The 26,044-nt window shown below is 37.1% G+C and overlaps 1 protein-coding gene across 1 annotated transcript; it reads left to right on the top strand.

Moving 5' to 3' along the window:
* The first annotated feature begins 4 nt into the window (after positions 1–4).
* On the top strand, positions 5–25,085 carry Ucp4A (Uncoupling protein 4A). The gene is made up of 8 exons (XM_083111100.1): positions 5–117; positions 5,390–5,562; positions 11,464–11,546; positions 16,320–16,507; positions 18,573–18,695; positions 19,789–19,986; positions 22,304–22,396; positions 23,191–25,085. Exons 2-8 carry the CDS (start codon positions 5,457–5,459, stop codon positions 23,363–23,365), a joined length of 966 nt encoding a protein of 321 aa, XP_082967226.1. The 5' UTR covers positions 5–117; positions 5,390–5,456; the 3' UTR covers positions 23,366–25,085.
* The last annotated feature ends 959 nt before the right edge of the window (positions 25,086–26,044 follow it).

Genomic DNA, 26,044 nt, shown 5'->3' with positions numbered 1-26,044 from the left:
TAATTCGACAAGACCGAAAGGCAAGGAAGTTATTCAGGTTTTAACACTCAAGAAAATGACAAGTGAGTTGCATGAAGCGACTATAGAAGGGTGTATGGTCTATTTATTGAATTTTAGGTAAGACTGAAAATGGATATTTAATCGTATCAGTAGAACTATAGGGCCAGTAATAATTTCACGACATGACATAACTGATGCTAAAACACCCAATCCGTGAACATGTTATTTATTAGCAGATATCTTCCCACAAGAGGTCATCGGGGGCACTTGCGATAGGTATTCTTACCTTATGTTTAGTCAATATTATTTAAGGTTAAATATGCGAATCATTGCGGAAGGAGAGTTCTGCAAGGTAGTGTATTGGTGAGCAATAACTGACAGAATCAGAATTAGGGGATTATCTTCATGAAGTGGAAATGTAATATTAGTTAATATGAAGCCCTAATATAGCTATTTGGTAAGGAAAGAAAATTTACAAATACACTCTTTTGAAATTGTTTCTTTACAATTCAATAACTAATATCATTAGGAACAAAATCTTACCCAAATTCTGTATAACCAATGACAATAATAAATTAAATGAAACTGAACGAGAAACATGCCATTTTTTGTACAACTTTTCTATTCATACACTTGATAATATAAAAGAAGAAAGTATATTCAGAGCAAATTGACTGACAGTTCTAATACTTTGATGCGTATCCTTTGGCTTTAATTACTGCTTGACACCTGTTCTTCATAGAATTAACCAGTTTCCGACATGTTTCAGAGCTTATTTTATTCCACTCTGCTTGCACAACTCTTGTTTGGACTCAACGCTTCTTTATGGACTCGCCTCTTCAAAATTGCCCATTAATGCTCAGTGGGATTTAAGGGTAACAGTTCGTTATATCGGAGATACATTAAAATCGGATATTTTGTTTTTCTCATGTTTCTTACGAATTGTGTATTGCGGAACATAGTTCAAGGTGCCATTATGCTTTTTACACGAAAATAACATCGATTTTCACATTACGAGTAATTCTTTTCGTTCTTTCCTTCCGTTGCGGAACATACAATATGGCACGCACAGCTGTGGATCATCATGTGTCGTGCTTGTGTTTTGTCGATTTGGGAGTGGGTATGCAGTGTTTCAACCTTCTTAACAGAAAAATACCTACTTTCGTGTTCATTATGTCATCACAAACCATTGACGGATAGCCCCAAAAATCATTCACGATAGCCTCAAAAAACATTCACGATAGCCCCCAAAAACTATTCACGATAGCCCCACAAACCATTGACGGATAGCCCCAAAAACCATTCACGATAGCCCCATGGACCATTTCTGGCAAGGTTAGGTAAGCATAGTTAAAAAAAAAAATCTCGTAAAAAAAAGGCATGTTTGGAAATACTGGCGGGACCGCGTGACTTTAGACACTCACACCATCTGCAGGTACATAGTGGAAACAATGGCGTAATGTTGTCGCTTTGCAAGTTTATTATATCAAAAGTGCTTATTTCTTATTGTGCAGCATTCTACGGTGAGGAAATACCTCCACGAACTTTCAAAATGCTACAGAAACTCATTTCCGATAGTAGTTTCTTCTGTAAAAATGAAGAAATGTGTCTCCGATATAACGAACTGTTACCGAAACTACTTACGGAAATTAGTTTGTCTGGTAAGAGTCTAGTTTACGTCCTTTTCATAAGGAATACGCGTCATATATCGTTGGAGAGGTTATTGTATAAGGAATTCAACAAAGTAAATCCCAAGGCGAGGAAAAATTTCCTGGAGGAGAAAATCGAGAAAATCCGATGTTGTCCGGATATGCGTGATTGAACGTACTGAGGACATTTTTCGATTATGAAGCACATATTTAGGGGTGAAATGAGTGCTAATGGAACCTAACCTAGCAGGCCTAACCTAACCTCGTAGGCATACCTCGTTCCTGTGAATGGTTAGTGACAGAAAGTGTAAAAAGAAAAACTAACTTACCCTATGGATGCCGGAGCGCTGGCTGTCTGCTAGCACGGTTTTGTAAACGGGCAAGAAGGATGTAAACTAGACTCTAGCCGTTTCTCTAAGGTTTCCAACGTTCATCGAGGTATTTTCTTTCATCGTGGAATCTATTTGACCAGGAAATCATGTATTTTTCAAGAGAAATATCTCACCGACGCACAAGTGCCATTGCTTTCGCTATGTGAACCGGATGCTGCATATGTTTGATGATGTAACCCCTTGTCAGTGTTTCCAACCCCTTTTTTTTTTAACTATGCTTGCCTAACCTAACCAAGCCTAACCTTATCGGAAATGGTTCATGGGGCTATCCGTCAGCTACCCATGCATAATGTAAAATTTGCACACATGACGAACACGATAGTAGGTATTTTGCGGTGAAGAAGGTTTGAAACACTGCATACCTACAATGCTAGTCAACTTCTGCCCGCCATATTGTGTGTTACGGAAGCGAAAAAAGGAATAACAAAAACTACTCTCTATGTGAAAAATTGTGTTTGTTTTCGTGTAAATGCATAATATCACTTTGAACTATGTTCCGCAATACACAATTGGTAAGTACGAACCATGCAAAACACAAAATATCCGATTTTAATGTGTCTTCGATATAACGAACTGTTACCGATTTAAGTCTGGACTTTGAGCTGGTGTTTGTAGTAGTTTGGGCACATTCCATATTTGCCAATTCATGTTAATTCGCGCCTTATGTTTACTGTCATTGTCTTGTTGGAATCTGTAGATATGTGGCATGTCCATTTTTTGGGCACTCTGCTTTACATTGTTCTTCAATATGTCCAAATAGACATATGCATCCATGATACCATCAATAAACTGGATGGTACCAACACCTTTGGACGACATACATCCCCAAATCATTAATGACCCACCACCGTGTTTAACTGTTGGAACTGGGTTAATGTGATCAATGTTGCTGGCAAGATGATGTCCGATCTAACTGTCCGACGTGCCTTGTGGAAGCATGGATATCATGGCAGAATACCACGAAAGAGCCAATATATAAATAAGGTGAATCGCAGGAATAGACTTTCATTCGCGAAAGAGCACATCCACAAGGACCAGGAATTTTGGGATAGTGTCATATGGTCAGACGAGTCCAAGATTAATATATACGGGTCTGATGGGATAACTAGGGTCTGGAGAAAATCAAATAAAGACAATGATCACATTAACACAGTTCCAACAGTTAAACACGGTGGTGGGTCATTAATGATTTGGGGCCAGATGTCGTCCAAAGGTGTTGTTACCATCCAGTTTATTGATGGTATCATGGATGCATATGTCTATTTGGGCATATTGAAGAACAATGTAAAGCAGAGTGCTTAAAAAATGGACATGCCGCCTATCTACAGATTCCAACATGACAATGACAGTAAGCATAAGGCGCGAGTTAACATGAATTGAATAATATGCAATGTGCCCAAACTACTACAAACACCAGCTCAAAATCCAGACTTAAATCCCATTGAGCATTTATGGACAATTTTGAAGAGGTGAGTCCATAAAGCAGGCGTCAAGTCAAAACAAGAGTTGAAAACTGTTGTGCTAGCCGAGTGGAATAAAATAAGCTCTGAAACATGTCGGAAACGGGTTAATTCCATGAAGAACAGGTGTCAAGCAGTAAAGCCAAAAGATATGCATCAAAGTGTTAGAACTGTCAGTCAATTTGCTCTGAATATACTTTTTTCTTTTATATTATTAAGTGTACGAATAGAAAAGTTGTTTAAAAAATGGCATGTTTCTCTTTCAGCTTCATTTAATTTATTATTGTCATTGGTCATACATAATTTGGGTAAGATTTTATGTTCCTAATGATATTAGTTATTGAATTGTAAAGAAACAATTTCAAAAGAGTGTATTTCCTTTCAGATATTAAAGCATTTTCTTTGAAAATCCGTGTGTACGAATAAGAATGTTACATACTGTAAATAAGGCCACTGTATTTTCTTCGGTAGGTTATTGATTGCCATTGGTTATGTATATGTATTTTTTTCTTTTCACCTGCGTTGTTTCGGACAACTACCCAATGTTGGTTTTCTCAACGAATTGAACAATCGTATTTTTGGGCAATCACCTGTTTCTTTAAATGTACGGTATAAATATACATTTCATAGAGCAATAAAATTTTCTGAGAATGCTAGTAGCATTACTTTTTCTATTGTATTTCAAACAAATGAGAATGTCACTCATTGAAACAAGATTTGCACTTCATACGCAAGATGCATTAATTCTATTATGAACCAGGTCATACATTGCAGCATGAGTTGCTTCTATTTAACATAGGAGTTCATTTTAATTCAGTGTGAAAACTTAGGAAATAATTGTCTTGTACTTACTATTTAAAAAAGAAAAGGACATGGCAACTTTTACTTTTTAAAGTGCAAAGAATAGCCACAACATGTACATCTATCCTTTTGACCAGTGATCGAAAAATCTTCTTCAGAGCTAGGCGCCAGGAAACCACCTACTAGCAATTGTGCATACTATAAGAAACTGAGCCAGCCACTGTGGCGGAGTAGTTAGCACATCGAGCTATGATGCCAGGGGTCCCAGGTTCGAATCCCGGCCTGGGTATGGATGTTTGTGAGTGTTCATTCATCATATCGTCACTCATCCCCAACTTCGCAAATTAGCCAAAAGTGGCAAAAAAAAAGCGAAGCAAAATAAAGTAAATCAATCAATCTATAAGAAGCTGAGCATCACTGTATTAAAAACATCGCTAAATCATGTGAGAAAGTGGGAAATGGGGGTTCGGAGACGAGGAGTAAGAAATTGTTACTGATTCTATGGAATGTTCACAACGTTGATAAAAAAAAAAAAATACTAATTTACGCTGTACTGCAATTTGAACTTAGAATTTTCAAAATTTCGTAAATGCAACCTTAAAAAACGGCAATATTACAGCAAGATCACAGTCGCCAGACTCACATTTTTAGTCGCCATGGCGACCTGTCGACCGGGATTTTTCAAGCCCTGCTTTTGACTATTGATTTTTTTTTAGTTCAGACTCGATCATTCATCAGGGCTGAGAAGGTTTCTGCCGAGATCTAGTAAAAAGGTAAAAACACGGATAACTGCAGTTAAAATTGAGGGAATTACTTCCATACTTTTGTCAATAGAATAGCCATCAATTTCCTGATTGTCTATAATCTTTGTATTGTCTTTTCATCTTTGTGATCCTCATTGGTGTGATTAGTCAAAAGAGGCAGAAAAGCAACAATAAATAACTAAAATATGAAACCTGATGGAATGTAAATTGATCTAGATTAATGTTAGAATGTTGAAGACTTATGAGGCAAAGGAATGAGCAATAGACATCACCACCTATGAGTAGCTACTGGCATTTATTCATTTATTTATTTTATTTTGCAGCAACAAAGGACATCCATCCAAGCTGTAGCTCAACATATTCTGTAGCTTCCATTGCTACATAGGAATCATGGTGCCTTCTGAACGTGAACACATTAAAAATGTGTACAATTATGCAGATTCATTTTTGTGTACATACGTAGTTTCTGTTATTGCTGCAAGTATAGCTGAAGTAGGTAAGTTATTTTATTGGCCATTGTTTATTTTCTATATTTCTTAGACACTTGTTATCTTTTATTTGGATAATCTGGTTGGTAACAGTTCTGATTGTTTTATGATGTTATTCAAATTCTCGGGAAGACTAATTACACTAGGGAACAAATGAAATATTTTTTTTTGCCTCCAGAGCGAAATGAGTTGCCTCTTATGGAAACAAGTGTGCTGAATTCAAAAATAACAAAAGAAATGCTCTAACACGCAAGATTTTATTTTTACAGGTAGATTTCAGTATACATGGAAATATGCGTAACAAATGTACAGAGCCATGAATTGCACATCATGTAAGTACATGTAAGTACATGTAAATGATATAAAGTATCACTTTATAAGGAAATTAGTAATCAACCACTAGTCAAAAGTAATTACCTTGCTACAGATAAGAAAATTTGAACAATACAAAAGCATACGTTTACTTGGCCGCGGTGGCTCAGTCGGTAACGCGTCTGACTACCATGCTAAAGGTCCCGGGTTCGATCCCCGGCCGGTTCAAATCCAGGAACTTTTCTAACGATGGAAGCAGCCCCGGCGCCCACCCAGCGTCGAATAACATGGGTACCTGGGGGAAACCCTGGGGGGTAAAGGCGGTCAGGGGCGTGATGCTGATCACATCACCCCCACTTACGACCGGATCAAGAAAGTGTGGGGCGTTACCCCCACACCCCCTATACGTCTTCATGGCGTGGTGCTATGCACAGGGGAGCACTTTACCTTTTTTTTTTACTTGAGAATAGGTAAAAAATTACTACCTTTCAATGAACGTCCCTTATATTCAGTGCTACTTTCTCGTTTCGTATTCCAACAATAATCCCCTATCATGGCTGGGTCCCATCGTCCTTGGTAACGACGTTCCATGTCAGAAATGTTCTGATGGAACCTTTCCCCCTGTTTATCACTTACATCACCTAAATTCTGTGGAAAATATTCAAGATGAGAATGTAGAAGATAAATTTTTAAAAACATTCGGCAACCCATTTCTTTGTAACACCTCAGTAGCTCTGAAACTAGAAATTCATAGTTCTCTTCTTTTTTGTTTCCCAGGAATCCATTCACCACCGCTTTGAAGAAACGCCACGCTGCCAGCTCGACGTCTTGGAGCTTTGATTAAAAAAAATTGTCTTGCAGGAGTTTTCTAATTTGTGGTCCCACAAAAAAAATTTCCTTCAATTTTGCTTGTTGTCTAGTTCGAGAAAAGGTCTTGGAGGTAACGAAATCCACTGCCATCTTTATTCAAGGCTTTCACCAAGTTCTTCATCAATCCTAATTTAATATGTGGTGGTGGTAGAAGACTCTTCTTTGGATCAACAAGCGCCACATATTTCAAATTTTTTTCTCCAATTTGGTATTCATCCCTCATTCCCCAATCTTTAACTTCAAAATGACGACTTGTGTCGCGACTGTCCCACAGGCAGAAAAAGCAGCAATGTTTCGTAAAGCTCCCTGTAATCCTGTGAGCAAGGCAATAACCTTGAGATCAGCACAGATTTCCCATTCATATTTATTATAATTTACAGCTGCTAACAAAGCAGACATTGTTTCGTATGTTTCCTTCGTATTTAGAGCATGGAATAAAGGAATTGATGGTAAAACATTGCCATTATTCAGCAATACAGCTTTCATACTTAATTTTGAGGAGTCTATGAACAGTCTCCAATCGGGTACTGAATGTCGAACACCGAACTCATTCATTAAGGAAATGATATCTACACAGAAACACATATTTTCTTTCATTGTGAAATACTTGGAAAACTGTTCGTGACGGTTTCGATAAATGGAAATTTTTGTGTCTTTCGCAAGGAGTTTATACTGCTGAAGCCTTGAACCAAGAATCTCTGCTTCCTTTTTTCCCAAATTTAAATCGCCTATAAGATCACTTAGCTCCTCCTGCATAATGAGATGCACACCATCATCTTGTTCGTCACAATGGTATTCTACGTCGATTGATGTTGACGGCTCGTCTGCGGTATCTTCATCTGGTGCTTGCACAACCTATGTGCGTGGGAGTTTTGGAACTGGCAGTTCCTCGCTGTGGTGTACCGGTCTCTTATATATAAATTTACATAACAACTTTTTTGAATTAAGTAATTCTTTCCCTTTCTTTTCCAGCTAAACATCTAGCCTTATTTTACAATGTTCGTATACCTTATACCTTATATTTTCATTTATTAAAAATTGACATTATGAAAAAGTTTTACGTGTAGGAGAATTTTGAGGATTAGTTTCGCTTACTACACTACAAAACACATTAGAAACAGTCATTACTTTCACGGGGGCAAAAATCATGTTCCCTAGTGTTATCGTAGAATTTTAGCAATCATTGTCACACGAAATTTGAACCTTCCTTAAAGTAATGAGCACTGTTTTGATTTCGAAAAAAACGTTATTTATCTTGAAAAAACAACTTAAAAATTACCTTGCGCAAGCATGCATGCTTCCTATGGACAATGTATTTTCCACTCAGAAGCGACTGTAAGTATCGTAGACTAGTGGGGATTAATGTATAAGTAAATCGGAACCTTAGTAGAATGCATTTAGGGACTTTATTTTAATGCTGAGAGAACCAAACCTGGCCTGCCTAACCTAACTACGAAAGCATATATTGAACAAAATGTTAAGTAATCGCCAAAACTCCGCAGTATGTGTTAACAGAAGTAAATCGAAATTAACCATGTTAAAATTGCATTCGTAGCATGATGAAATTGCAATAAAACAAAAGGAACTTGGGCCATCTGGTTTATTTGAACCAGAATTTCGTGTTCGAATTGCTTTAAAAGAATCTTTTCAGAATAACATGATCTCATATTATATGTATTCAGTAATACAGCGAAGGACAAGGGAAAGATTTTGGTGGGTTATTTTAATTTTTGATTGCATACATGTCATCACCTTGTAATCAAGAGGTCCCGGGTTCGATACACGTTGGAGTCACAACGAAAAACTGTTTTCTTATGCTCGTAATAACCGTAAACTACAGGAAAATAATTCTACAATGCAAGCAATGCATACATGCAAGAAAAACTATTATGTATAGATGAAACAAAAAGACAGAACTGCAATACCGTCTGTAGTTTTGGAGAAATGACATGTTATTACTTGTTGTCCCATGGATATTAACAAAGTATTTTTGCAGTAGGTTTTGTTTATTTACACTAAGTCCTAAACTAATTCTAAATTAGAATCATCTAAAATTTGAGGTAATGTGATGTACTAGTTTTCCATTCTTATCACTAGAACTTAGTGGTTGATGATAAGTCCTAAATATTTATAAAATCAATCTATACTGCTGGACAAAAAAAAACCGGACACTTTAATATTTGACATCTGAATTGCAATTACTTATGAATTACGCTCTCAGTTAAGTATTGAACAATTGAACATTCATTATTGAACATTTTCCATAGTATTTCCGTTTATTATTTATCTATTTATTTACTCGTATTTACTTATTTGGAACACCTAGTAGGCTCAAAATTAATATCATGCAATTTTGTTTTAATTTATTGATTTTCAATTCCTGTTGATGTTATTTTGTTTAATGTCTAGACAGGCATGAATTCTGGTTCATAGTAACAGACATTATTGACATTGTCATTGCTGGTGTTTTTCTTGCAAGTGTATTGTAAGTTTGCTAGCTTGAAAATGAGACGTGAAGAGGTAGTAAAAGCAGTAGCTCTTCGTGATGATGGTCATAGTGTGCGCTATATTGCTAGAGTCCTAAATAAAGCACAAAGTACTATCCATGAAGCTCTCAGACTATGATGCAACTGGTTCCTATGGTAGAAGACCGGTTTCTGGTCGGAAACGATGCACATCAGCACAGGAAGATCGTTTCATGCGTATCATAGTCTTAAATATTGTGGCACGGTGTTTGAGAGATGTTCATTGAGCTGTAGTTTCTTCACGAACAGTTCGTAGAAGACTGAATGAAAGTGGTTTATCATCTTGGAGGCCGGCTACAGGTCCCAGGTTGTTAGCACGTCACCGGAAGGGAAGACTGGAATTTGCTACACAACACTTACATTTGAATGTGGAGCAGTGGGAAAAGGTTTTATTCTCCGATGAGTCAAAATTCAAGCTACGTTCATCAGACGGGCGTGAACATGTATATAGAAGACCTAATGAGCATTATGCACAATGTTGTTTCGTTAAAATAACACCCTTTGGAGGTGGTGGTGTCATGGTCTGGGGAGGTATTTCTTTACAAGGATGTACAGAGTTGGTTCTTGTAGAGAATGTGGCAATGACAGCTCGCAGGTATATTTCAGAATGTTTGGCAGATCATGTAGTACCATATGCACCATTCATAGGCCCAGATTTTGTTTTTATGCATTACAATGTGCGTTCTCACATTGCGAATATTGTTACGGAGTACCTGGACGAAGTTGGGATTACGCGATTAGAATGGCCACCACAAAGTCCGGACCTAAATCCGACAGAGCACGTCGGGGATCAACTGAAACAACATATCAGAAACCGTGCAATAGTTCCAGAAACAATTGAAGAGCTAAGACGTGCTATTCAAGAAAAATGGGAGCAATTTAACCAAGAAGTGATTGCCAACCTTATTCGAAGTATGCCACGGCGGTTACAAGCTGTAATTGATGCCAGGGGAGGTAACACCCGCTATTAGACAGCTTATATACCCCACTAGTACCAGTTAACAATATTAAAAAAAATATTGCTAAGATTTATTTTTCTAATTTTTTTTTGGTAGTTTTCTGTAACTTTCGTTCATGTTCTAATTTAACTTATTAACAATAAATTTCAATTTGCTTTCTGTTGAATATATTCAGGTTTTCTTATTTCCAATAATTTCTTCAACATTTAGTTAGCCTTCGAATCAGAATTTATGCATTATCACAAAAAATGCAAGTGTCCGGTTTTTTTGTCCAGCAGTGTATAAGAAATACTTTAAATGTAAGGTTGGTTTTTCATAAATGACAAAATTGTCATGCATGTGATTCAACTTATGTTTAATTGTAAGTCTTCAATTCCTTCGTATTTTATCTGTATTATTATCTGCTACCTGGTCTAAGGAGACACTTGAATTCTCTCTTTTCATTTGAACTGAACTAAAACTAAACTTCGTGTTGCAACAGCATATGGTCAGCTACTGCAAAATCAGTGCATCGTGTCATATTGCCGCAGTTATCTGACTTTCAAGGGCCTCCCCAATGGCATAGTGGTAGTGTCATCACCGTGTAATCAAGAGGTCCCAGGTTCGATACACGGTGGAGGCACAAGTGTTCATAAAGTGGACTTAAAACGAACAAATAAATAACCTCTCTGGCTTTAAAGACTGAAATCTATTGTTGCTGCTTTCAAGTAGTTCCCCAATTGTCCTCGTGATGCTGGGTCGGCTCTGAAATTTTGGATCTTACACTGGGGATTGAACCTGGGACAAGAGCATGACCTCTAACCATTCAACTAAGCAGGAGCTAACTGTATTCCGATTCCAACTAAAGAAAAACAGCCTGCTATTATGTTTCACATAATCAGGGACACTGTGTGTGTGTGTGTGTGTGTGTGTCTCTCTCTCTCTCTCTCTCTCTCTCTCTCTCTCTCTCTCTCTCTCTCTCTCTCTCTCTCTCTCTCTCTCTCTCTCTCTCTCTCTCTCCCCCCCCCCTCTCCCTCCCTCCCTCCCCCCTCCCCAATGGAGAGAAAACGTGCTTTTTGTAACGGAAAATTCAAAATTTTATCTCGTTTCTTCCCCTTCCCATACGTTCTCTCCTTTTTCTCTTTTCAACATCCAAGCATTGCTTATCACATCATTCTGTAATGTGACTTTTATGTAAATCACAAGTTTTTTATTAGATATGTATTATCATCTTGAAATATGTTCCATTTTTCTGTTCTTGCAGTCACATACCCATTGGACCTCACAAAAACCCGCCTCCAAATTCAAGGAGAAAAAGCACAGTTAGATCCTAAAGTCCGTGGTAAAGTAAGTATACATTTGAATATTAGGAAGTTATTATATTAGTAATGGGGTATATGGAGTAGCGTGCCTACCAGTCATGAATGTCAAGAATGTTTGCTATTTTTACAGTATGGTGAATTTACATTGTTTACATTCACATCCAGGATGAAGTCTCAAGCATTAATTTTTACATTCATTAATAATTAAAGCAAGTCTAAGTCTCTTGTTAAAGTACAGCTTCAGTTTTCATCTTAATGGCCTTGTGGTAGTGGTTTTTTATTGAATAAAAATATATTTTTTTCTTAATTTCCAATTATACGTAAGTAGGGAGGCAACTAAATAAATGTTAACAAAAAGTCAAGAATTTTTTGTAGACACCCTGTGGAGGTTGAGTGTAAATAATGTTAAATGTTTTTCTTTTGTGTATGTTTTGGGGGGATACAAAGGTTAATTAAAGAAAGATAACTTTATAACAACAGAGGTGCTCTCGAGAAGATTAAAGTTGACTCTCTGTAAGACCTTGAAAGACGTAGCTGTGTGGTTCTGAAACATTGACTGCATCAAAAATGGAGTAACAGGTATTAGAGATAATTGTAAGGTAAATGTTGCATTGAGTGCTGAACCCTATGTGCAAAAATGATTGATCAAAACCATTTAATAACTGTACTAAATGCACGGCCATGAAATTAGGCAGCTGGGCAGAATTGCGCTGGTCCAACATATGGTAAAAGCAAAGCGAGAGTGGGACAAAAGTCGCTTATCCTGCACATTGTTTGGCAACGTCAACTGGGCTACATTGTGTAGTCCGACTCTCTCCAGGACACTTTTGAGTCCTATTCGATGCAGAGCTGGTGATTGTACAGGTCCCAGAAATGGAGTATCCTCTGCAATGAGATCTTTCATTCTCTTAAACCTCCAAACAAACAGGGTTGCACTCAGACATGGCAATAGCGCAAACTTCTGCCACCTGCCTAATTTCATGGCTCTGCGTTTAGTTGTATAATCAGGGTTGCTACACACGGGGAATTCCTTGAATTCCGGGAATTATGCATGACTTCTACTTGAATTTTTCTCCGTAGACGTGAAAAATTACAACTTTTTTAATCCAAATCCTATTCACATTTTATGCAAATAAAAATTATTTTCTTAAAATTTTCATGTTCGCTTCGCTCGCAATTCCTCCGTTTCTTACTCTTATCAAGTTTATAACCATAGCTAGGGGGCGGCGGGGGTCGGCCCTGGCCGCCGAACTATCTAAATGAAAAAATGTTGTAAAATCGATTGATTGATTTGTGCTTTTAAGTCCACTTTATGCACAGAAAGGCTAATAGGGACTGGACCAACACTTTAAAGTGGGATCCGAACTACTATGCCGTGTGTTGAAAAAATAATTGAAATCGTTTGTTCAAACACAAATGCTTTAGCACCAACTTCTACCCCCTTTTTTGCATAATTTATGAGGATAATAACATCTTTGATACTACTACTACTACTAATAATAACAACAATGTTGATCCCGGCTTGGGCATCGATGTTTGTGACTGTCCATTCATCAATTTCATCATATCACTCATCCTCATCTTCGCAAATTAGCCAAACGTGGCACAAGAAGCGAAGTAAAATAAAGCAAATCAATAATAATAATAATGTTATAATAATAACATAATAATGTTATAATAATAACATTATTATTAACACTATTATTATTAGTAGTAGTAGTATTAGTATGTTTATTCTGGCATTTTCTCAGACAAAAATTCGTGGTTGGGCCTCTGATTGTAAATAGAAACGCAGCACCTTAAATTAAATATTTTAATTATATTACATATACTGTTTAATTGAATTATAATTTTTGGGCGTTGGAATCACATAGACCCTTTATATTATTAAGATATTTGTGTGTGGATGTTGAGAGGCGGTAATACGTAAGGTTGAAATAGAGAAAACATCGGCTTGAATTTTTGGAAGGTTCGCCTTGAAAACCGGGAATTATACTTTCAATTTTATCATGGTCCTAGAGTAGCCACCCTGATAATGTACCACCGGTGATTGGAATTAAAGCAGGTAGATAAGTGGTAGTGAGCCTCTGAAGAGAGTACTTTTAATCCAGGTTGTACGAGAAACCAAGTACTACCAAGATTATGACGTGTAGTTGGTAGCTGTGCCTTGTATTGAGTTTTGTGCTGTTTATATTGACCCTACAGTACAAAAGTATTCTAATTTTGAAAAAGATACAAAAGGTGGATATTGTAATAACTTCAGACAGAAGGTTTCCCATTGACCTCGGTGCCATGGAATTTGATTTCTGAGTAAAGAAAAGTCAGCATTACATCATCACTGAACAATCATATAATCATCACTGTCGATTATATTGTAGTGCGGTTGGAAAGCAAGAAAAAATGAAAGAATATTTCACTTCCGGCAGAGAACGTGCCCTTTTGGGGGCGGATACTACATTAATTCCCAAACCTAAAACACCCCAGACCCCAAGTTTTTAAGGCCTCGTTTGTCTGTAATGGCATCTTCAAAATGGCGGTCATGACGAAGATTCTAAATCTGAAACCTTCTTAGTTTATTGCAGTTATTTATCATTCATGACATCTTATTTTCACCCAATTTGCAGTTTATAACTGTATTATGATAATAAGAAATTAAAAAGACCCACTTTATCAAATAATATTAGATATGGCGTCCAATATGGGCATGAAAAGTCAAAAAATAACCCTTTCAGCTATTTGATCATGTTTTGGATCAAACCTTATGTTTTGTATGTGCCAGAACTCAACGGTAGCATCCAAAATAGTGTAAGACTAAGCCCACGAAATAATAATAGTTTAATTTTTGACAATCTGTGTATATATACAGGGTGTTTCAAAAGTCTTGACACCATAGGACAACTGCGTTATTATAGTGCAGGAGACCTTAGAAAGAGCATTTCGCGGTCTAACAGCAGACGTCGCTCGCACACTATTGCTGATACTCTTGTGTCGTCTGCTCCTCAGCCGAACAAACAGGCCGAGGTAGCAAGAGGCAGAGGTCACTCACCCTTCCAGAAGGGTGAAGCAAGTTAGCTGTGACAACCAGGCTTGCTCATTCGCGGACCTGATTGGTTCTCGCAGACACACCCCCATATTGTCGTCCGCAGAGGTTAAGTACCCCAGTTGTCCAAAGTATCTCCAAAAATGGGACTAAAGATTGGCTATGGATATCGACTCCCTCCATGCATGCCACTGGCCGTTTCGTTGTGTGCCAGAGGCATCTGGAGGAGAAGCAGCGTGATGACAGAAGATAGCAACCCGTAACACATGAATTATTACATTTTTAATATATTTTTCTGCTGGTTTTTGGTCCACTCCACTGCTTCCTTCCTTTTGATGAACGGCACCAAATGTCTTTCCTTATTCATTGAGACACACAACTTACTCGATTGGTGAACCTAGGTCACCGAAGGTGAAGTCTGCGTGAACCGTTACCCTCTTAATCGTCATTATTGTTGGCATTTCCAGTTTCCGCCAACAGAAGATGATGTCTGAGCGAAAATATATTTTTGTGATGATCTACCCTGATTACAAGGGAAAAAATTAAGACCCCTTTCGTTTAGAAATTTTATCCTTTGTTCATATCACTATGCCCTCAATTACAGGTTTTGTAATTGTGTGCTTGTGCGTATGTGTGTGTGTGTTTCTGTACACACACACAAACACACACACTTCTTACTTTGTCTCTAATTTTGCGTCATCATTCTCAATTTACCGAGTACAGTACGATGTTGCGACAACGTAAATGCTTCCTTTAACAAAGGAATGTCAGTTCTCATTGAGACTCGTACAGCCTCAACGGTGCATGCTACGTTGAAAATTCAAGCACATTTCATTGAAAACCTCATATTTCCAACAACTTTCCCCTCTTTCCATTTTTCGCCATCGTCACTAATAACGCAGTTATTCTAAGGTGTCAAGACTTTTGAAACACCCTGTATATATACACACAGATTGTCAAAAATTAAACTATTATTATTTCATGGGCTTAGTCTGACACTATTTTAGATGCTACCGTTGAGTTCTGGCACATACAAAACATAAGGTTTGATCCAAAGCATGATCAAATAGCTGAAAGGGTTATTTTTAGACTTTTCGTGCCCATATTGGACGCCATATCTAATATTATTTGATAAAGTGGGTCTTTTTAATTTCTTATCATAATACAGTTAAACTGCAAATTGGGTGAAAATAAGATGTCATGAATGATAAATAACTGCAATAAACTAACAGGTTTCAGATTTAGAATCTTTGTCATGACCGCCATTTTGAAGATGCCATTACAGACAAAGGAGGACTTAAAAACTAAGCTTGGGGTCTGGAGTGTTTTAGGTTTGGGAATTAATGTAGTATCCGCCCCTAAAAGGTCATGTTCTTCGCTGGAAGTGAAATATTTTCCGGCATTCCGACCCCACTATTGGTACTTCTTCCATGTTCATCATCAGTAGTATGGGTCTGAAACATAAAATGTAATTATTACACTAAATTTTACACAAACAAATTAGCCAGTCAGTTTGTAAATACACAATGCACTAAAGATACTTCTCTTTATGACAGCTTAACATTAAAAAATAAACTAAGTGACTAGATAGTGACTTCTGAGACACCCTGTATATTGTAAACTCAAAATGTCACTACTGTCAAGTAGAATTTAGTATTCTAGAAGGACATAAGTCCCTGTTGTGTTCATAGAAGTGAATTTTCAACTTTCAACCATGTATGTGTGCAATGAATGTTTATGCCTCATTTTGCTTTGCAGTCACCTTACCGGGGTATGGTAAAAACAGGTTTAGGAATTGCTCAGGAAGAAGGTATTCTGAAATTGTGGCGGGGTGTTACCCCTGCTATATACAGGCATGTTATTTATTCAGGTATTCGAATAGTTACCTATGAAAGTATCAGGGATAAACTTTTGAAAAAAGGACCAAATGGCCAGTTCCCAATATGGTAAGTTGTTTTTTTTTAATTGTTTCTCATTAATTTCATTACAAGTTGTTGTTGTGAAGTCAGAATATCTTTGATGACTTGCTTGTTTAGAAACAAATTAGAATTAAGTTTCTGTCGCTGTTGTCTTGTATGCTGTGAACTGAATGATATTAAGAAAGTTTGTATTGGCCTGACCTCTCTGGTGGAATGGTTAGGACTAGGGAAGGGGCGTATTGGAAATTTGATATTGCGATATATATTGCCAATTATCATGATTATGCTGTATATTGCTGGCACGATATATATTGCTAAAATATCATGATGATATATCGCCGACACGATATATATATTGCCAAAATATTGTGACGATATATTGTCTAGTTCATATCGCCTAGACAATTTTCAATATTGCGATATGTTGTCTGGACCAAAGCACAGCATTCTATGGTGCCATAGGTTCCGGATTCAAATCCTAGCCTTGGTATGGTGTTCTTTGTGTGTCCCATGATCATGATTAGCCAAAAGTATCAGAAAAGCAATGTTAAAAAAAAAATCGAAATCAAAATATAAAAAATATTTGTATTGTGGCTGATGTAGCCACAGGCATTGCATAGCATTAATAATTATAGTTGTTATTGTAACTGTAGTAGTTGTATTGAGGCTAAATTGTGTAAAGTGGTCAACATGTTACGCTACTGATTTCACACAGGTGTATAAGATATTCAAGGAGGCCCCAGTAAATGTGCCTTCATGGCTTCCTATATGCATGGGGAACTTTACCTTACCTTACCCAGTAAAAGGAAACGTACAAAAGTAATTTTGAAGTAGTTTTAATTGCAAATACAATTAGAGTTGAACTGATAAAACATTAGACCAGTGCTGATACTCTTTTCCATACCGACGAATGCTTGAACATTGTGTTATTGACCGATACCAGTAGTGTATTAATTATTTGATCCATAACATGTAGCATGTAATTCTCGTATGATAACCATTATGCTGGTTTAGGCTGTTTAACATACGAGAGTATTACTTACGTGAAATTTCGATTTTCGCATTGCACAATTTAATAGTTAAATCCTATTAATTTTGAATATCCTCTGTCTTCATTCACTAAGGGTACGGTGTCTGGAGCGGAGATGGTATCACATCACTGTCACCCGGGAAGAAACAATGCATTGACATGATACCATCTCAGCTCCAGACACCATACCCTTAGTGAATGAAGACAGAGGATATTCAAAATTAATAGGATTTAACTATTAAATTGTGCATCGCAGAAATCAAAATTTCTAAATTTGACGTAAGTAATTTTAAACATGAATACGAGGGTAGTTTGAAAAGTAAGGTAAACAAAGCACAGATGGCAACACCATAATCGAAATCAATGCACAGTCGATAACTTTGATCCTTCAAACGAGCCCTTGCACAGTTTCAGCCCAGTGCGTTGTGAGGTTATTGTTTGATCACGCAAAGTAGGTGAACGTGCATGCGTTTTAGAAAATGATGGACAAAACCACCAGGAGATTGCACCAGTTTCTATAGTTAGAACTTAAGTTCTAATTGTTGGATCATCCACCCTATTAGCCCAATCTAGCTTCCTCTGATTTCCATTTGTTCCCTAACCTCAAAGATAGCTCGGAGGACAATGATTTTTTGATAACGATGAAGTGATTCATGCTGTGGACAGCTATTTTGAAGACCAGGAGAGATCATTTTATATACAATAATCTCACAATGCACCGGGCTGAAACTCGGCAAGTGCTCGTTTGAAGGACCAAACTTATCGACCGTGCATTGATTTCGATTATGGTGTTGCCATCTCTCATTCGTTTACCTTACTTTTCAAACTACCCTCGTATCTCATCTGAAAGTCTATTTGGAGTCAGATTGACATGTCTCCACTTCTAATCCTTAGCACATATCTCCAATTTACTGACTCTTTGTAAAAGCCAGACAAATTCCAAAGATTACATTATTTCCTCTCCCTTTTAATTTTTAAAAAATGAGTTACGTACGTCTGGTTCTCATACAATAGAATGTTCTCGTGATGCATTTCATAAGAATTTCATGTTTATTATGGCAGGAAGGCGGCACTTGGAGGAGTGACAGCAGGTGCTATTGCTCAGTTCATAGCCAGCCCCACTGATCTTGTAAAGGTGCAGATCCAGATGGAGGGAAGGCGGCGCTTGCAAGGGAAGCCTCCGAGGTGAGAATAGGTTGCAGGGGAAAGGAAATGAATTGGGTATGTTGTGTTTACACAGGAAAGTATTTACCTGCAGAAACACACATGCATATTCATGTGTGACCTTAGACTTAAGTTGTGTCCCTATATTTAGTGATAATTGCAGCACGGAGAGAAGTTATCCTTGTAATTAACAATCTTTTAATTATTTAGTTCTCATGTATCCCCACCATATTAATCATACCTCACTTCCATCTCAAAAGTTTTATACAGAATTATTCCTTCCCTGTATACTGCCTTTTTCTATGGCCTTGCTTACATAAAATATACAGGACCCTTAATGGAAAATACTTAAGCAATGATGATGTCAGAGGGTTGGATATGCTTTTTATTATCAATGTGTGTGTATATATCAGGGAAATAGCTAGGAATTTATCAGGGTGATGGGAAGGAATATCTCCAAAGAGATACAGTGGAACCTAGATTTTATATTTTTCAGGGGATCAAGCTGAAAAAAAGACCTTACCTTTTACTTCAATGCAGTCCGGTTGCTGAGGTGGAAGGATTAATTTTTAAAAGTGTTTGGTGCATAATTTTATTTAATTTTTCCTGTTTTATGCATCTAAAATAATTTGGTTACATATATGCATACACAGGATGTGAAAATATTGTTTTGGGAAGTGTTTTCAAATACTCCACTTGTGTGAATTTGATTCGCTGACCACATGTCATCCAATGAAAAGCCACTTGGTAGGCCTTGACCCTCAAACGGATGTTGCATGGAGTTCAGTGTAGTTTTTAGATGCATATATGATATTCTGAAACGTGGTTGGTGTTCCAAGAAAACTTTTTAGTAGGGACGGGACAGATTAAGGTCAGAACCATTCAGGTCTTCAGGGACCATTTGGAATTTTATATCTGATCGGTAGAATATCGGTTATCTGTATCAGCAAATTTTATATTGGTACTTTATCAGTATTGGCTAAAATTTCATATCGAGCCATCCCTACTTTTTAGACTTTTGAAATCTTGTTACACCAAAAAATGTTATGCTTTGGCCTAGCTAACCATACATTTCATAGGTGAGATATTGTGCCTATATTGAGCTTCTTTTCAGAGTGCATGGGATGTTGCATGCTTTCCAAAAGATCTTAGCTGAAGGAGGAGTACGAGGACTGTGGAAAGGCTCTATTCCCAATGTTCAGCGTGCAGCTCTAGTCAATTTGGGTGATTTGACCACATACGACTCTGCCAAGAGATTTATCCTCACCCATACTTCATTGCCAGATAATTCACTTACTCATATGTTGTCTAGGTAAGTGGGGATATTAATTCTTGAATATATGAGGGGTTCAGAGCGCAATTGGCATAACTCCATTCAAGATGGTTTTGAGACAAAGGCCCAGTAGTACGTTTAGCTGTTGGAACACAAACATATGGCATTGTTGTGCGTGTGAATATGCATTGAATTTTACAGATTTGAAGAAAGACTGTGTTATTTATGGGCTAAAGAACAATAAGTGTCATGGGGGGGGGGGAAGAAACATTTCCAACATATTCTTGTCTGAGTTTAACATAGGGGCAGAGGCAGGGGAGGAGGCTCGAAACATTTTCCCTTGTATAGAGAAAGCAGGGCAAGAAAATGGTTTTTTTGTCATTACGAAGAGAGCATTTTTGACTTAAACGTTTTTCCACATTTAGGAAGACCATCGGGCTTTAATAAAGACAGTTTAAACACTTTAATCCAAGAGGATCCACATCAGTCGACTCGAGAATTAGCAAATGTGATGAACTGTGACCATTCAACCATCGTGCGACATTTGCATTCCTTGGGTAAGGTTCAGGATACCGCACGCTTTAAATTAAGACATCCAAATCAGCGAGTAGGCCAGGAAGACAGCACCAAGTGCTGTGACACGATAATGCACACCCACACTCCAGTAACATGACAAAACATGCTATCCAGGAGCTTGGTTCGGTAGTTATTCTACATCCTCCTTACTCCCCCGATCTTGCACCCTCTGATTGCTAACTTTTCAGCTTTCAATCCACCAATCTTCAAGGAAGCTCCTTTGGTGACGAAAATGCTCTTCAAACTTGGCTTGACGATGCTTTTAACCCCGAATCAGCTGATTTCTTCAGGCGTTGAATTGAAAAACTGCCCCAGCGTTGGTTGACAGTCATAAACAATGAAAGAAAATATATTACTGATTAATTTATGTCTTGTTCATCTCAAAATAGTATCAAATAAAAATACTTTTGCCACAGTAAAAAAAAACTCTACGAACTTATGCATCAACCCAATACTTTTCTAGTACAGGAATGTTGATGCTTGAAACTTGTAAGTTATACATGTAACTCAATTTTTATAAAAAATAGGAGTTACGCTACTTTTGCTCTGAACCCCTCATACATAAATCAGACATGTTAGATTACTTAGAACTGCGAGAATAAAGAATGATGGGTTTGTATTACACACAATATCTATCTTAACTCATTCTGTGGAGGCACTTTGCTCAGTGTCTCAGATTTCTCTTTAAACAGCTGGTCCAGTCCTGCCAGCCTCAGTGGCAGAGTAGTGTGTGTAGCGAACAACAATGTCAACTGTCCCAGGTTTAAACCCTGGATGTACCATTGCATTTATCTCATCAGTTCATCATCTATCAAAGCTTTGGGAGGTATTTGACAATGTGACCAATTAGGGATGGGCATTCAAATGTGAATCCTGGATTTGATATCTGATTGTCCAACTCTGAATCGAATATCCAGTCTCCAACCCTGGATTAGATATGCAAATTCATTGGGATTTACAAATACCTGATTGTGGACTACCTAAAATTTCTTTAATATACTCTTAGATTCACTCATGAGATACTAGTAATTTTAAAACAAAATATTCGTGGCAACCACAGAATATACTGGGTGGCGCAAAAGTCAGTTTACCCATGCACAAATTTAAGTTTATATACAAAATTCAAGTATATATACAAGTAGATACACAAATTTCCAGTGTCAGTGGTTTTGTTCAAAGTGTCCTCCATTGTTTGCAATACATTGTGTGCAACAATTATTGATAATCGAGTCTTTCAGTGCATCCAAATCTGCCGGTGATGATGAGAATACCATATCCTTAACAATTCCCCACAAAGCAAAATTGCATGGTGTCAAATCACAAGAACATGCAGGCCAATCATTGGTGCCACGGCATCCTATCCACTCTTCAAATATGTTATCTAAAAAAAAAAACTAAAAAAAAAAACACTACAGCAAGCCAGAGACTCAACTGTCGACAAAAGAATAACGAGTGCACTGTTGCCAGTGTCACACGACAATTTACCAACCGTATATCTAAAAAATATTACTTAGCACAAGAAGCACGTACGCTATCGTAATACTATAATCAGTGTGCTTTTTGGGTAAACTGACTTTTTGCATCACCCTATATTTCTGCTATGCAGTTTTGCCACAAAACTAATGAAGATACAGTTCACATAAATTTCAAGGCGTACAGACTCCATAAAAACATGGTATGCTCGACGTTAGCTCTGAAATCTACTCATGTCAGTAATTAAATTCCGACTGATTCTAATCAGATCACCCCAGTTTGATACATGTATCCTTTATTTCCGTAGTGGTTGTGCTGGTTTGGTGGCAGCTACAATGGGTACCCCAGCTGATGTCGTGAAAACAAGAGTGATGAATCAGCCAACAGATAGCCAAGGAAGGTAAGAATTTATTTATTCATTTTAAATATTAAAATCCACAGCTAGCAAGAATGCAGTGTGTCACAAAATGTGTCTTGTAATATGAGTTGAACAGAATCCTGAGAATATCCTGTGTAGAGGAACAGTTGTCTATTCAGTGTGAATTCTCTGTCCTAACCTAGTCTTTGTTTTACCTTTCTGTTGTCCATTTGGTTCCAGCCTTTAGTGGATGGTGGCCTGAATCCCCTTCCCAAAGAATCACATTTAGAAGAGAACAAAAATTTAAATTTTACACAAAAATTACTGTTTCAATGTGCTCATTGCTTCGTTTTCTGTCATGTCCATTCACTTTTTCTTTTTCCTATCATGTTTTTAGGTTCATATACTCATCTTATGCATCATCCTCTTTCTTTATAATTATTCTGCCTTTCACCTAATACAATAATTTTTTTAATGTATAATTGGTGTACCTGTTGAAAATGCAGATTTGTAGCATTAAAATGTCAAGAATTAAGAAAAATGTTTTTATAAACAGAACCAAGTTGATAAAATGAATACTGTGGTAACATTGCCAACTGCAAACAATGCTAAATTTTCTTGTTAATATGTATCCTGGAGTCAATATGTACATTACATACCTCCCCCATATAGCTTCTTTTCCAATCCTTTCCTCTTCACTACAGGACATTCCTTTCCATGTGTTTGGTACCTTTGCTACCTATAATTCGAATAGTTCACAATTAAATCCTTCCCTTTCCCCTTGATGCAAATAGTTCATCTTTGAAATCTAACCCCCTTCTCTTTGAACGTTTCAGAGGTCTTCGATATAAATCCTCCCTTGATTGTTTGCTTAAGACTATTCGAAACGAGGGTGTGTTTGCTCTGTACAAGGGTTTCTTCCCCGTGTGGATTCGGATGGCACCTTGGTCTCTCACGTTTTGGTTATCGTTTGAGAAGATTCGCCATATGCTGGGAGCTACAGCATTTTAGCAGATATAGTTTTGTAGTATCTTTGTAAAAGATTATGAAAAACAAAAAAGGTGTTAATTTTGTACACATGTAGTTTTTCTTGTGATAGAGAGAGAGAGCAGAACATCAACGATGTTTGGGTATTATTTTTTTCCAAGTAGGAATAGTGTTGTTATTGTTGTTTATGTGTTTTGAGAAATAACACAAGTGTCAATGTTTAAAAAGCATTTGTTGTCTGAACGGTTGTATATTTTGTAATACAATATGAATTCACAGATATTTGGTATAGATGAATTATTGTTTTGATTTAAAGGGTTGATTGACAGGTTAACTTGCAGCTGCATATAGGGTAAACTAGTTTTTATACACAATGCATTTTGGCTGTTTGTATGCATTTTCTTGTACTGTGTGCTTGATAGTACAAAATTTATAAGTGTGAATCTAGTGTGTTCTTACAAAAGTAATCTTACACTTCTTTTTTTAATTTTGTAGTATAATTCAATTAGAAATGTTTACAAAGATATATTTCTGGATAATAACATGTTAGTTTTGAGGTGGGAAGACATTGTTGGAAAAATCGCTTCCTTTTCTTCATTACAATATTTTTGTTTACATGTTGAAAAGCTTTGATCAAGATCATTTAGCCAGATTTGGCTTATATTTTATCTTTGGAATATTAAAGATCAAGTGTGTCTAGCAAGTATAGATGAAGGTAGATCCATACAAGTTTTTCAGAGTCACAGTCTACAACATGGCTTCTTGCTGGATGATATTTTGTCAGCATGTGCCATCTGCATGCTATGTCACATTAATTGTACTCAAGATGCTTGTTCAACATTAACCCTATGGTCCTCCATGATAGCATAGTGGAAAGTCATGTAATAAAGGTTTCTTGGGTCCGATACCTCACACTGCCCAGTGGTTTGGATCCCACTTTAATTGTAGATCCAGTCCCGATTAGCCTTACTGTGCATGGACTTAAAATGCAAACTCGCTCGATCGACAGTAATCCAATGCAGATGAATGATGTTAACCCCATATTTGTTTGAGGGGAGAAGCTGGTTTTTAAAATAAAAATGATGTTGCTGAAGCTATCGTTCATGTTCCTTCCACGTTACACACTTCAATTCCATTCAGAGGACCACCCATCAGTGTTCAGTTGTCCTGAAGTAGGAAGTGATTTACCCGACAGGATCTTCTACTTGAGTCTACTTGTGTTCGAATTTCCATATTTATCAAGTTACAAGATGGTAATAAAACTTGAAAAGAAAGTAAATTGCACCAGGTTTGTTGCTGTCTTGCACGTAATGCACACCAAATCTGAATGAGGCTAAGTGAATATGTGTCCAATTGTTTATCTATGAAGAGTACAATTCAGCTCTCAAAATATCTTGCTTTCAAACCTTGTAGCTTCTGTCACAAATACTTCAGATGTATTGTAATTTGGACATAAGGAAGTGTGAGCCACGGTGATCTAGTCAGTAGGATGTCTGACTGCCATGTGGGAGACCTGGGTTTGTTTCCCGAAGTGGGTGACCTAAGGTCAGAATTCTTCCGGTCTTGTCCCCTGCATAAGGCAGCGTGAGGCTCACCCAGCCTCAAATCAATGGGTACCTGGGGCAACCCTGGGATTAAAGGCAGCCGGAGCATGGCACTGATTACATCACTTCCAAAATGGCCAAGATTGAGAATATGTGGGGGCCAGAAACGTGTCTAGTAATATGTTTGGGGGGGGGTCTGAACCAAGGGGGGTCTGAACCAAGTGTGTCAATTTAATAATAATAATATTTAAGCAAAATAATTATTACATTAAATTAATTAATATAGTACTAATTAAAATATTAAAATTAACTAATATTGTATTTTTATTACATGAATAGGTAAAAGGACGGTATAAGAATAATGATGTAACAGCACATATTCATTATATAGCTTACGTGTAGTTAAGGCAATGTACAAAGAAACTGCCCTGGCAAGGAAATTAATGTCAAGTAGATAATGCATTGAATATTTATGAAAAAAGGTTGTTGGATCCAGTTCACGAAAAGTAAAGTTCCGGGTGATATTTTATGAATGTTACTTTGTAAGTAGCAATAAATCTTGCATAAATTGACTTGACCACTGTCATTCAAAATAGTATGATTACAATATAATCCTTGCCTTCCAATAAGTTTTGCCAAAATAAATAACCCTCGAATATAGAACAGCAAATATTTATTATTTAATTTATATAATTATAAGTCTTTCGGGAGGGGGTCTGGACCCCCTGGATCCCCCCCTAATTACATCCTTGGTGGGGTCCTACCCCAACATCTTCCAAACATGCCTTCATGGCACGGTGCTATATGCACAGGGAACTTTACATTTTTACCTGTACCTTTGCATAAGGAAGTGCATATCCAAGATATGAATCATAATATGTACCATAGTGATTCTTTCCATCTGATTGAAATCCTGCAAAAAAAACCTTGAATATGTAACCTTATTGCAAGGGAGGTTAGGTGATCATTATAAGATTGAGATACTAAGAATCTTATACACATTTAGCAAACATCAGTAGTTTTTTCCTTTCAAATGAACAAATATTTCAATGCTTACCTAATGATGTTCGAATAAAATTTTGCATTTATCTGTAAAATTTACATTGCTTTGGTTAAACTTTATTGCAGGCCCGTAGCTAAACTTCATCTCCAGGGGGGG

Source organism: Lepisma saccharinum, chromosome 24 (genome assembly GCF_977018435.1).
Source record: "Lepisma saccharinum chromosome 24, izLepSacc3.1, whole genome shotgun sequence".
Taxonomy (NCBI): Eukaryota; Metazoa; Arthropoda; class Insecta; order Zygentoma; family Lepismatidae; genus Lepisma; species Lepisma saccharinum.
This window is presented reverse-complemented; position numbering and strand designations above follow the sequence as displayed.

What these genes read in the sequence shown, in the direction of transcription:
- Ucp4A (XM_083111100.1), top strand. Translation starts at nt 5,457, where the DNA reads ATGGTGCCTTCTGAACGTGAACACATTAAAAATGTGTACAATTATGCA. An exon ending in TGCAAGTATAGCTGAAGTAG is followed by an intron (nt 5,563 to 11,463) that starts GTAAGTTATTTT and finishes CTGTTCTTGCAG; the next exon opens with TCACATACCCATTGGACCTC. An exon ending in CCAACAGATAGCCAAGGAAG is followed by an intron (nt 22,397 to 23,190) that starts GTAAGAATTTAT and finishes TGAACGTTTCAG; the next exon opens with AGGTCTTCGATATAAATCCT.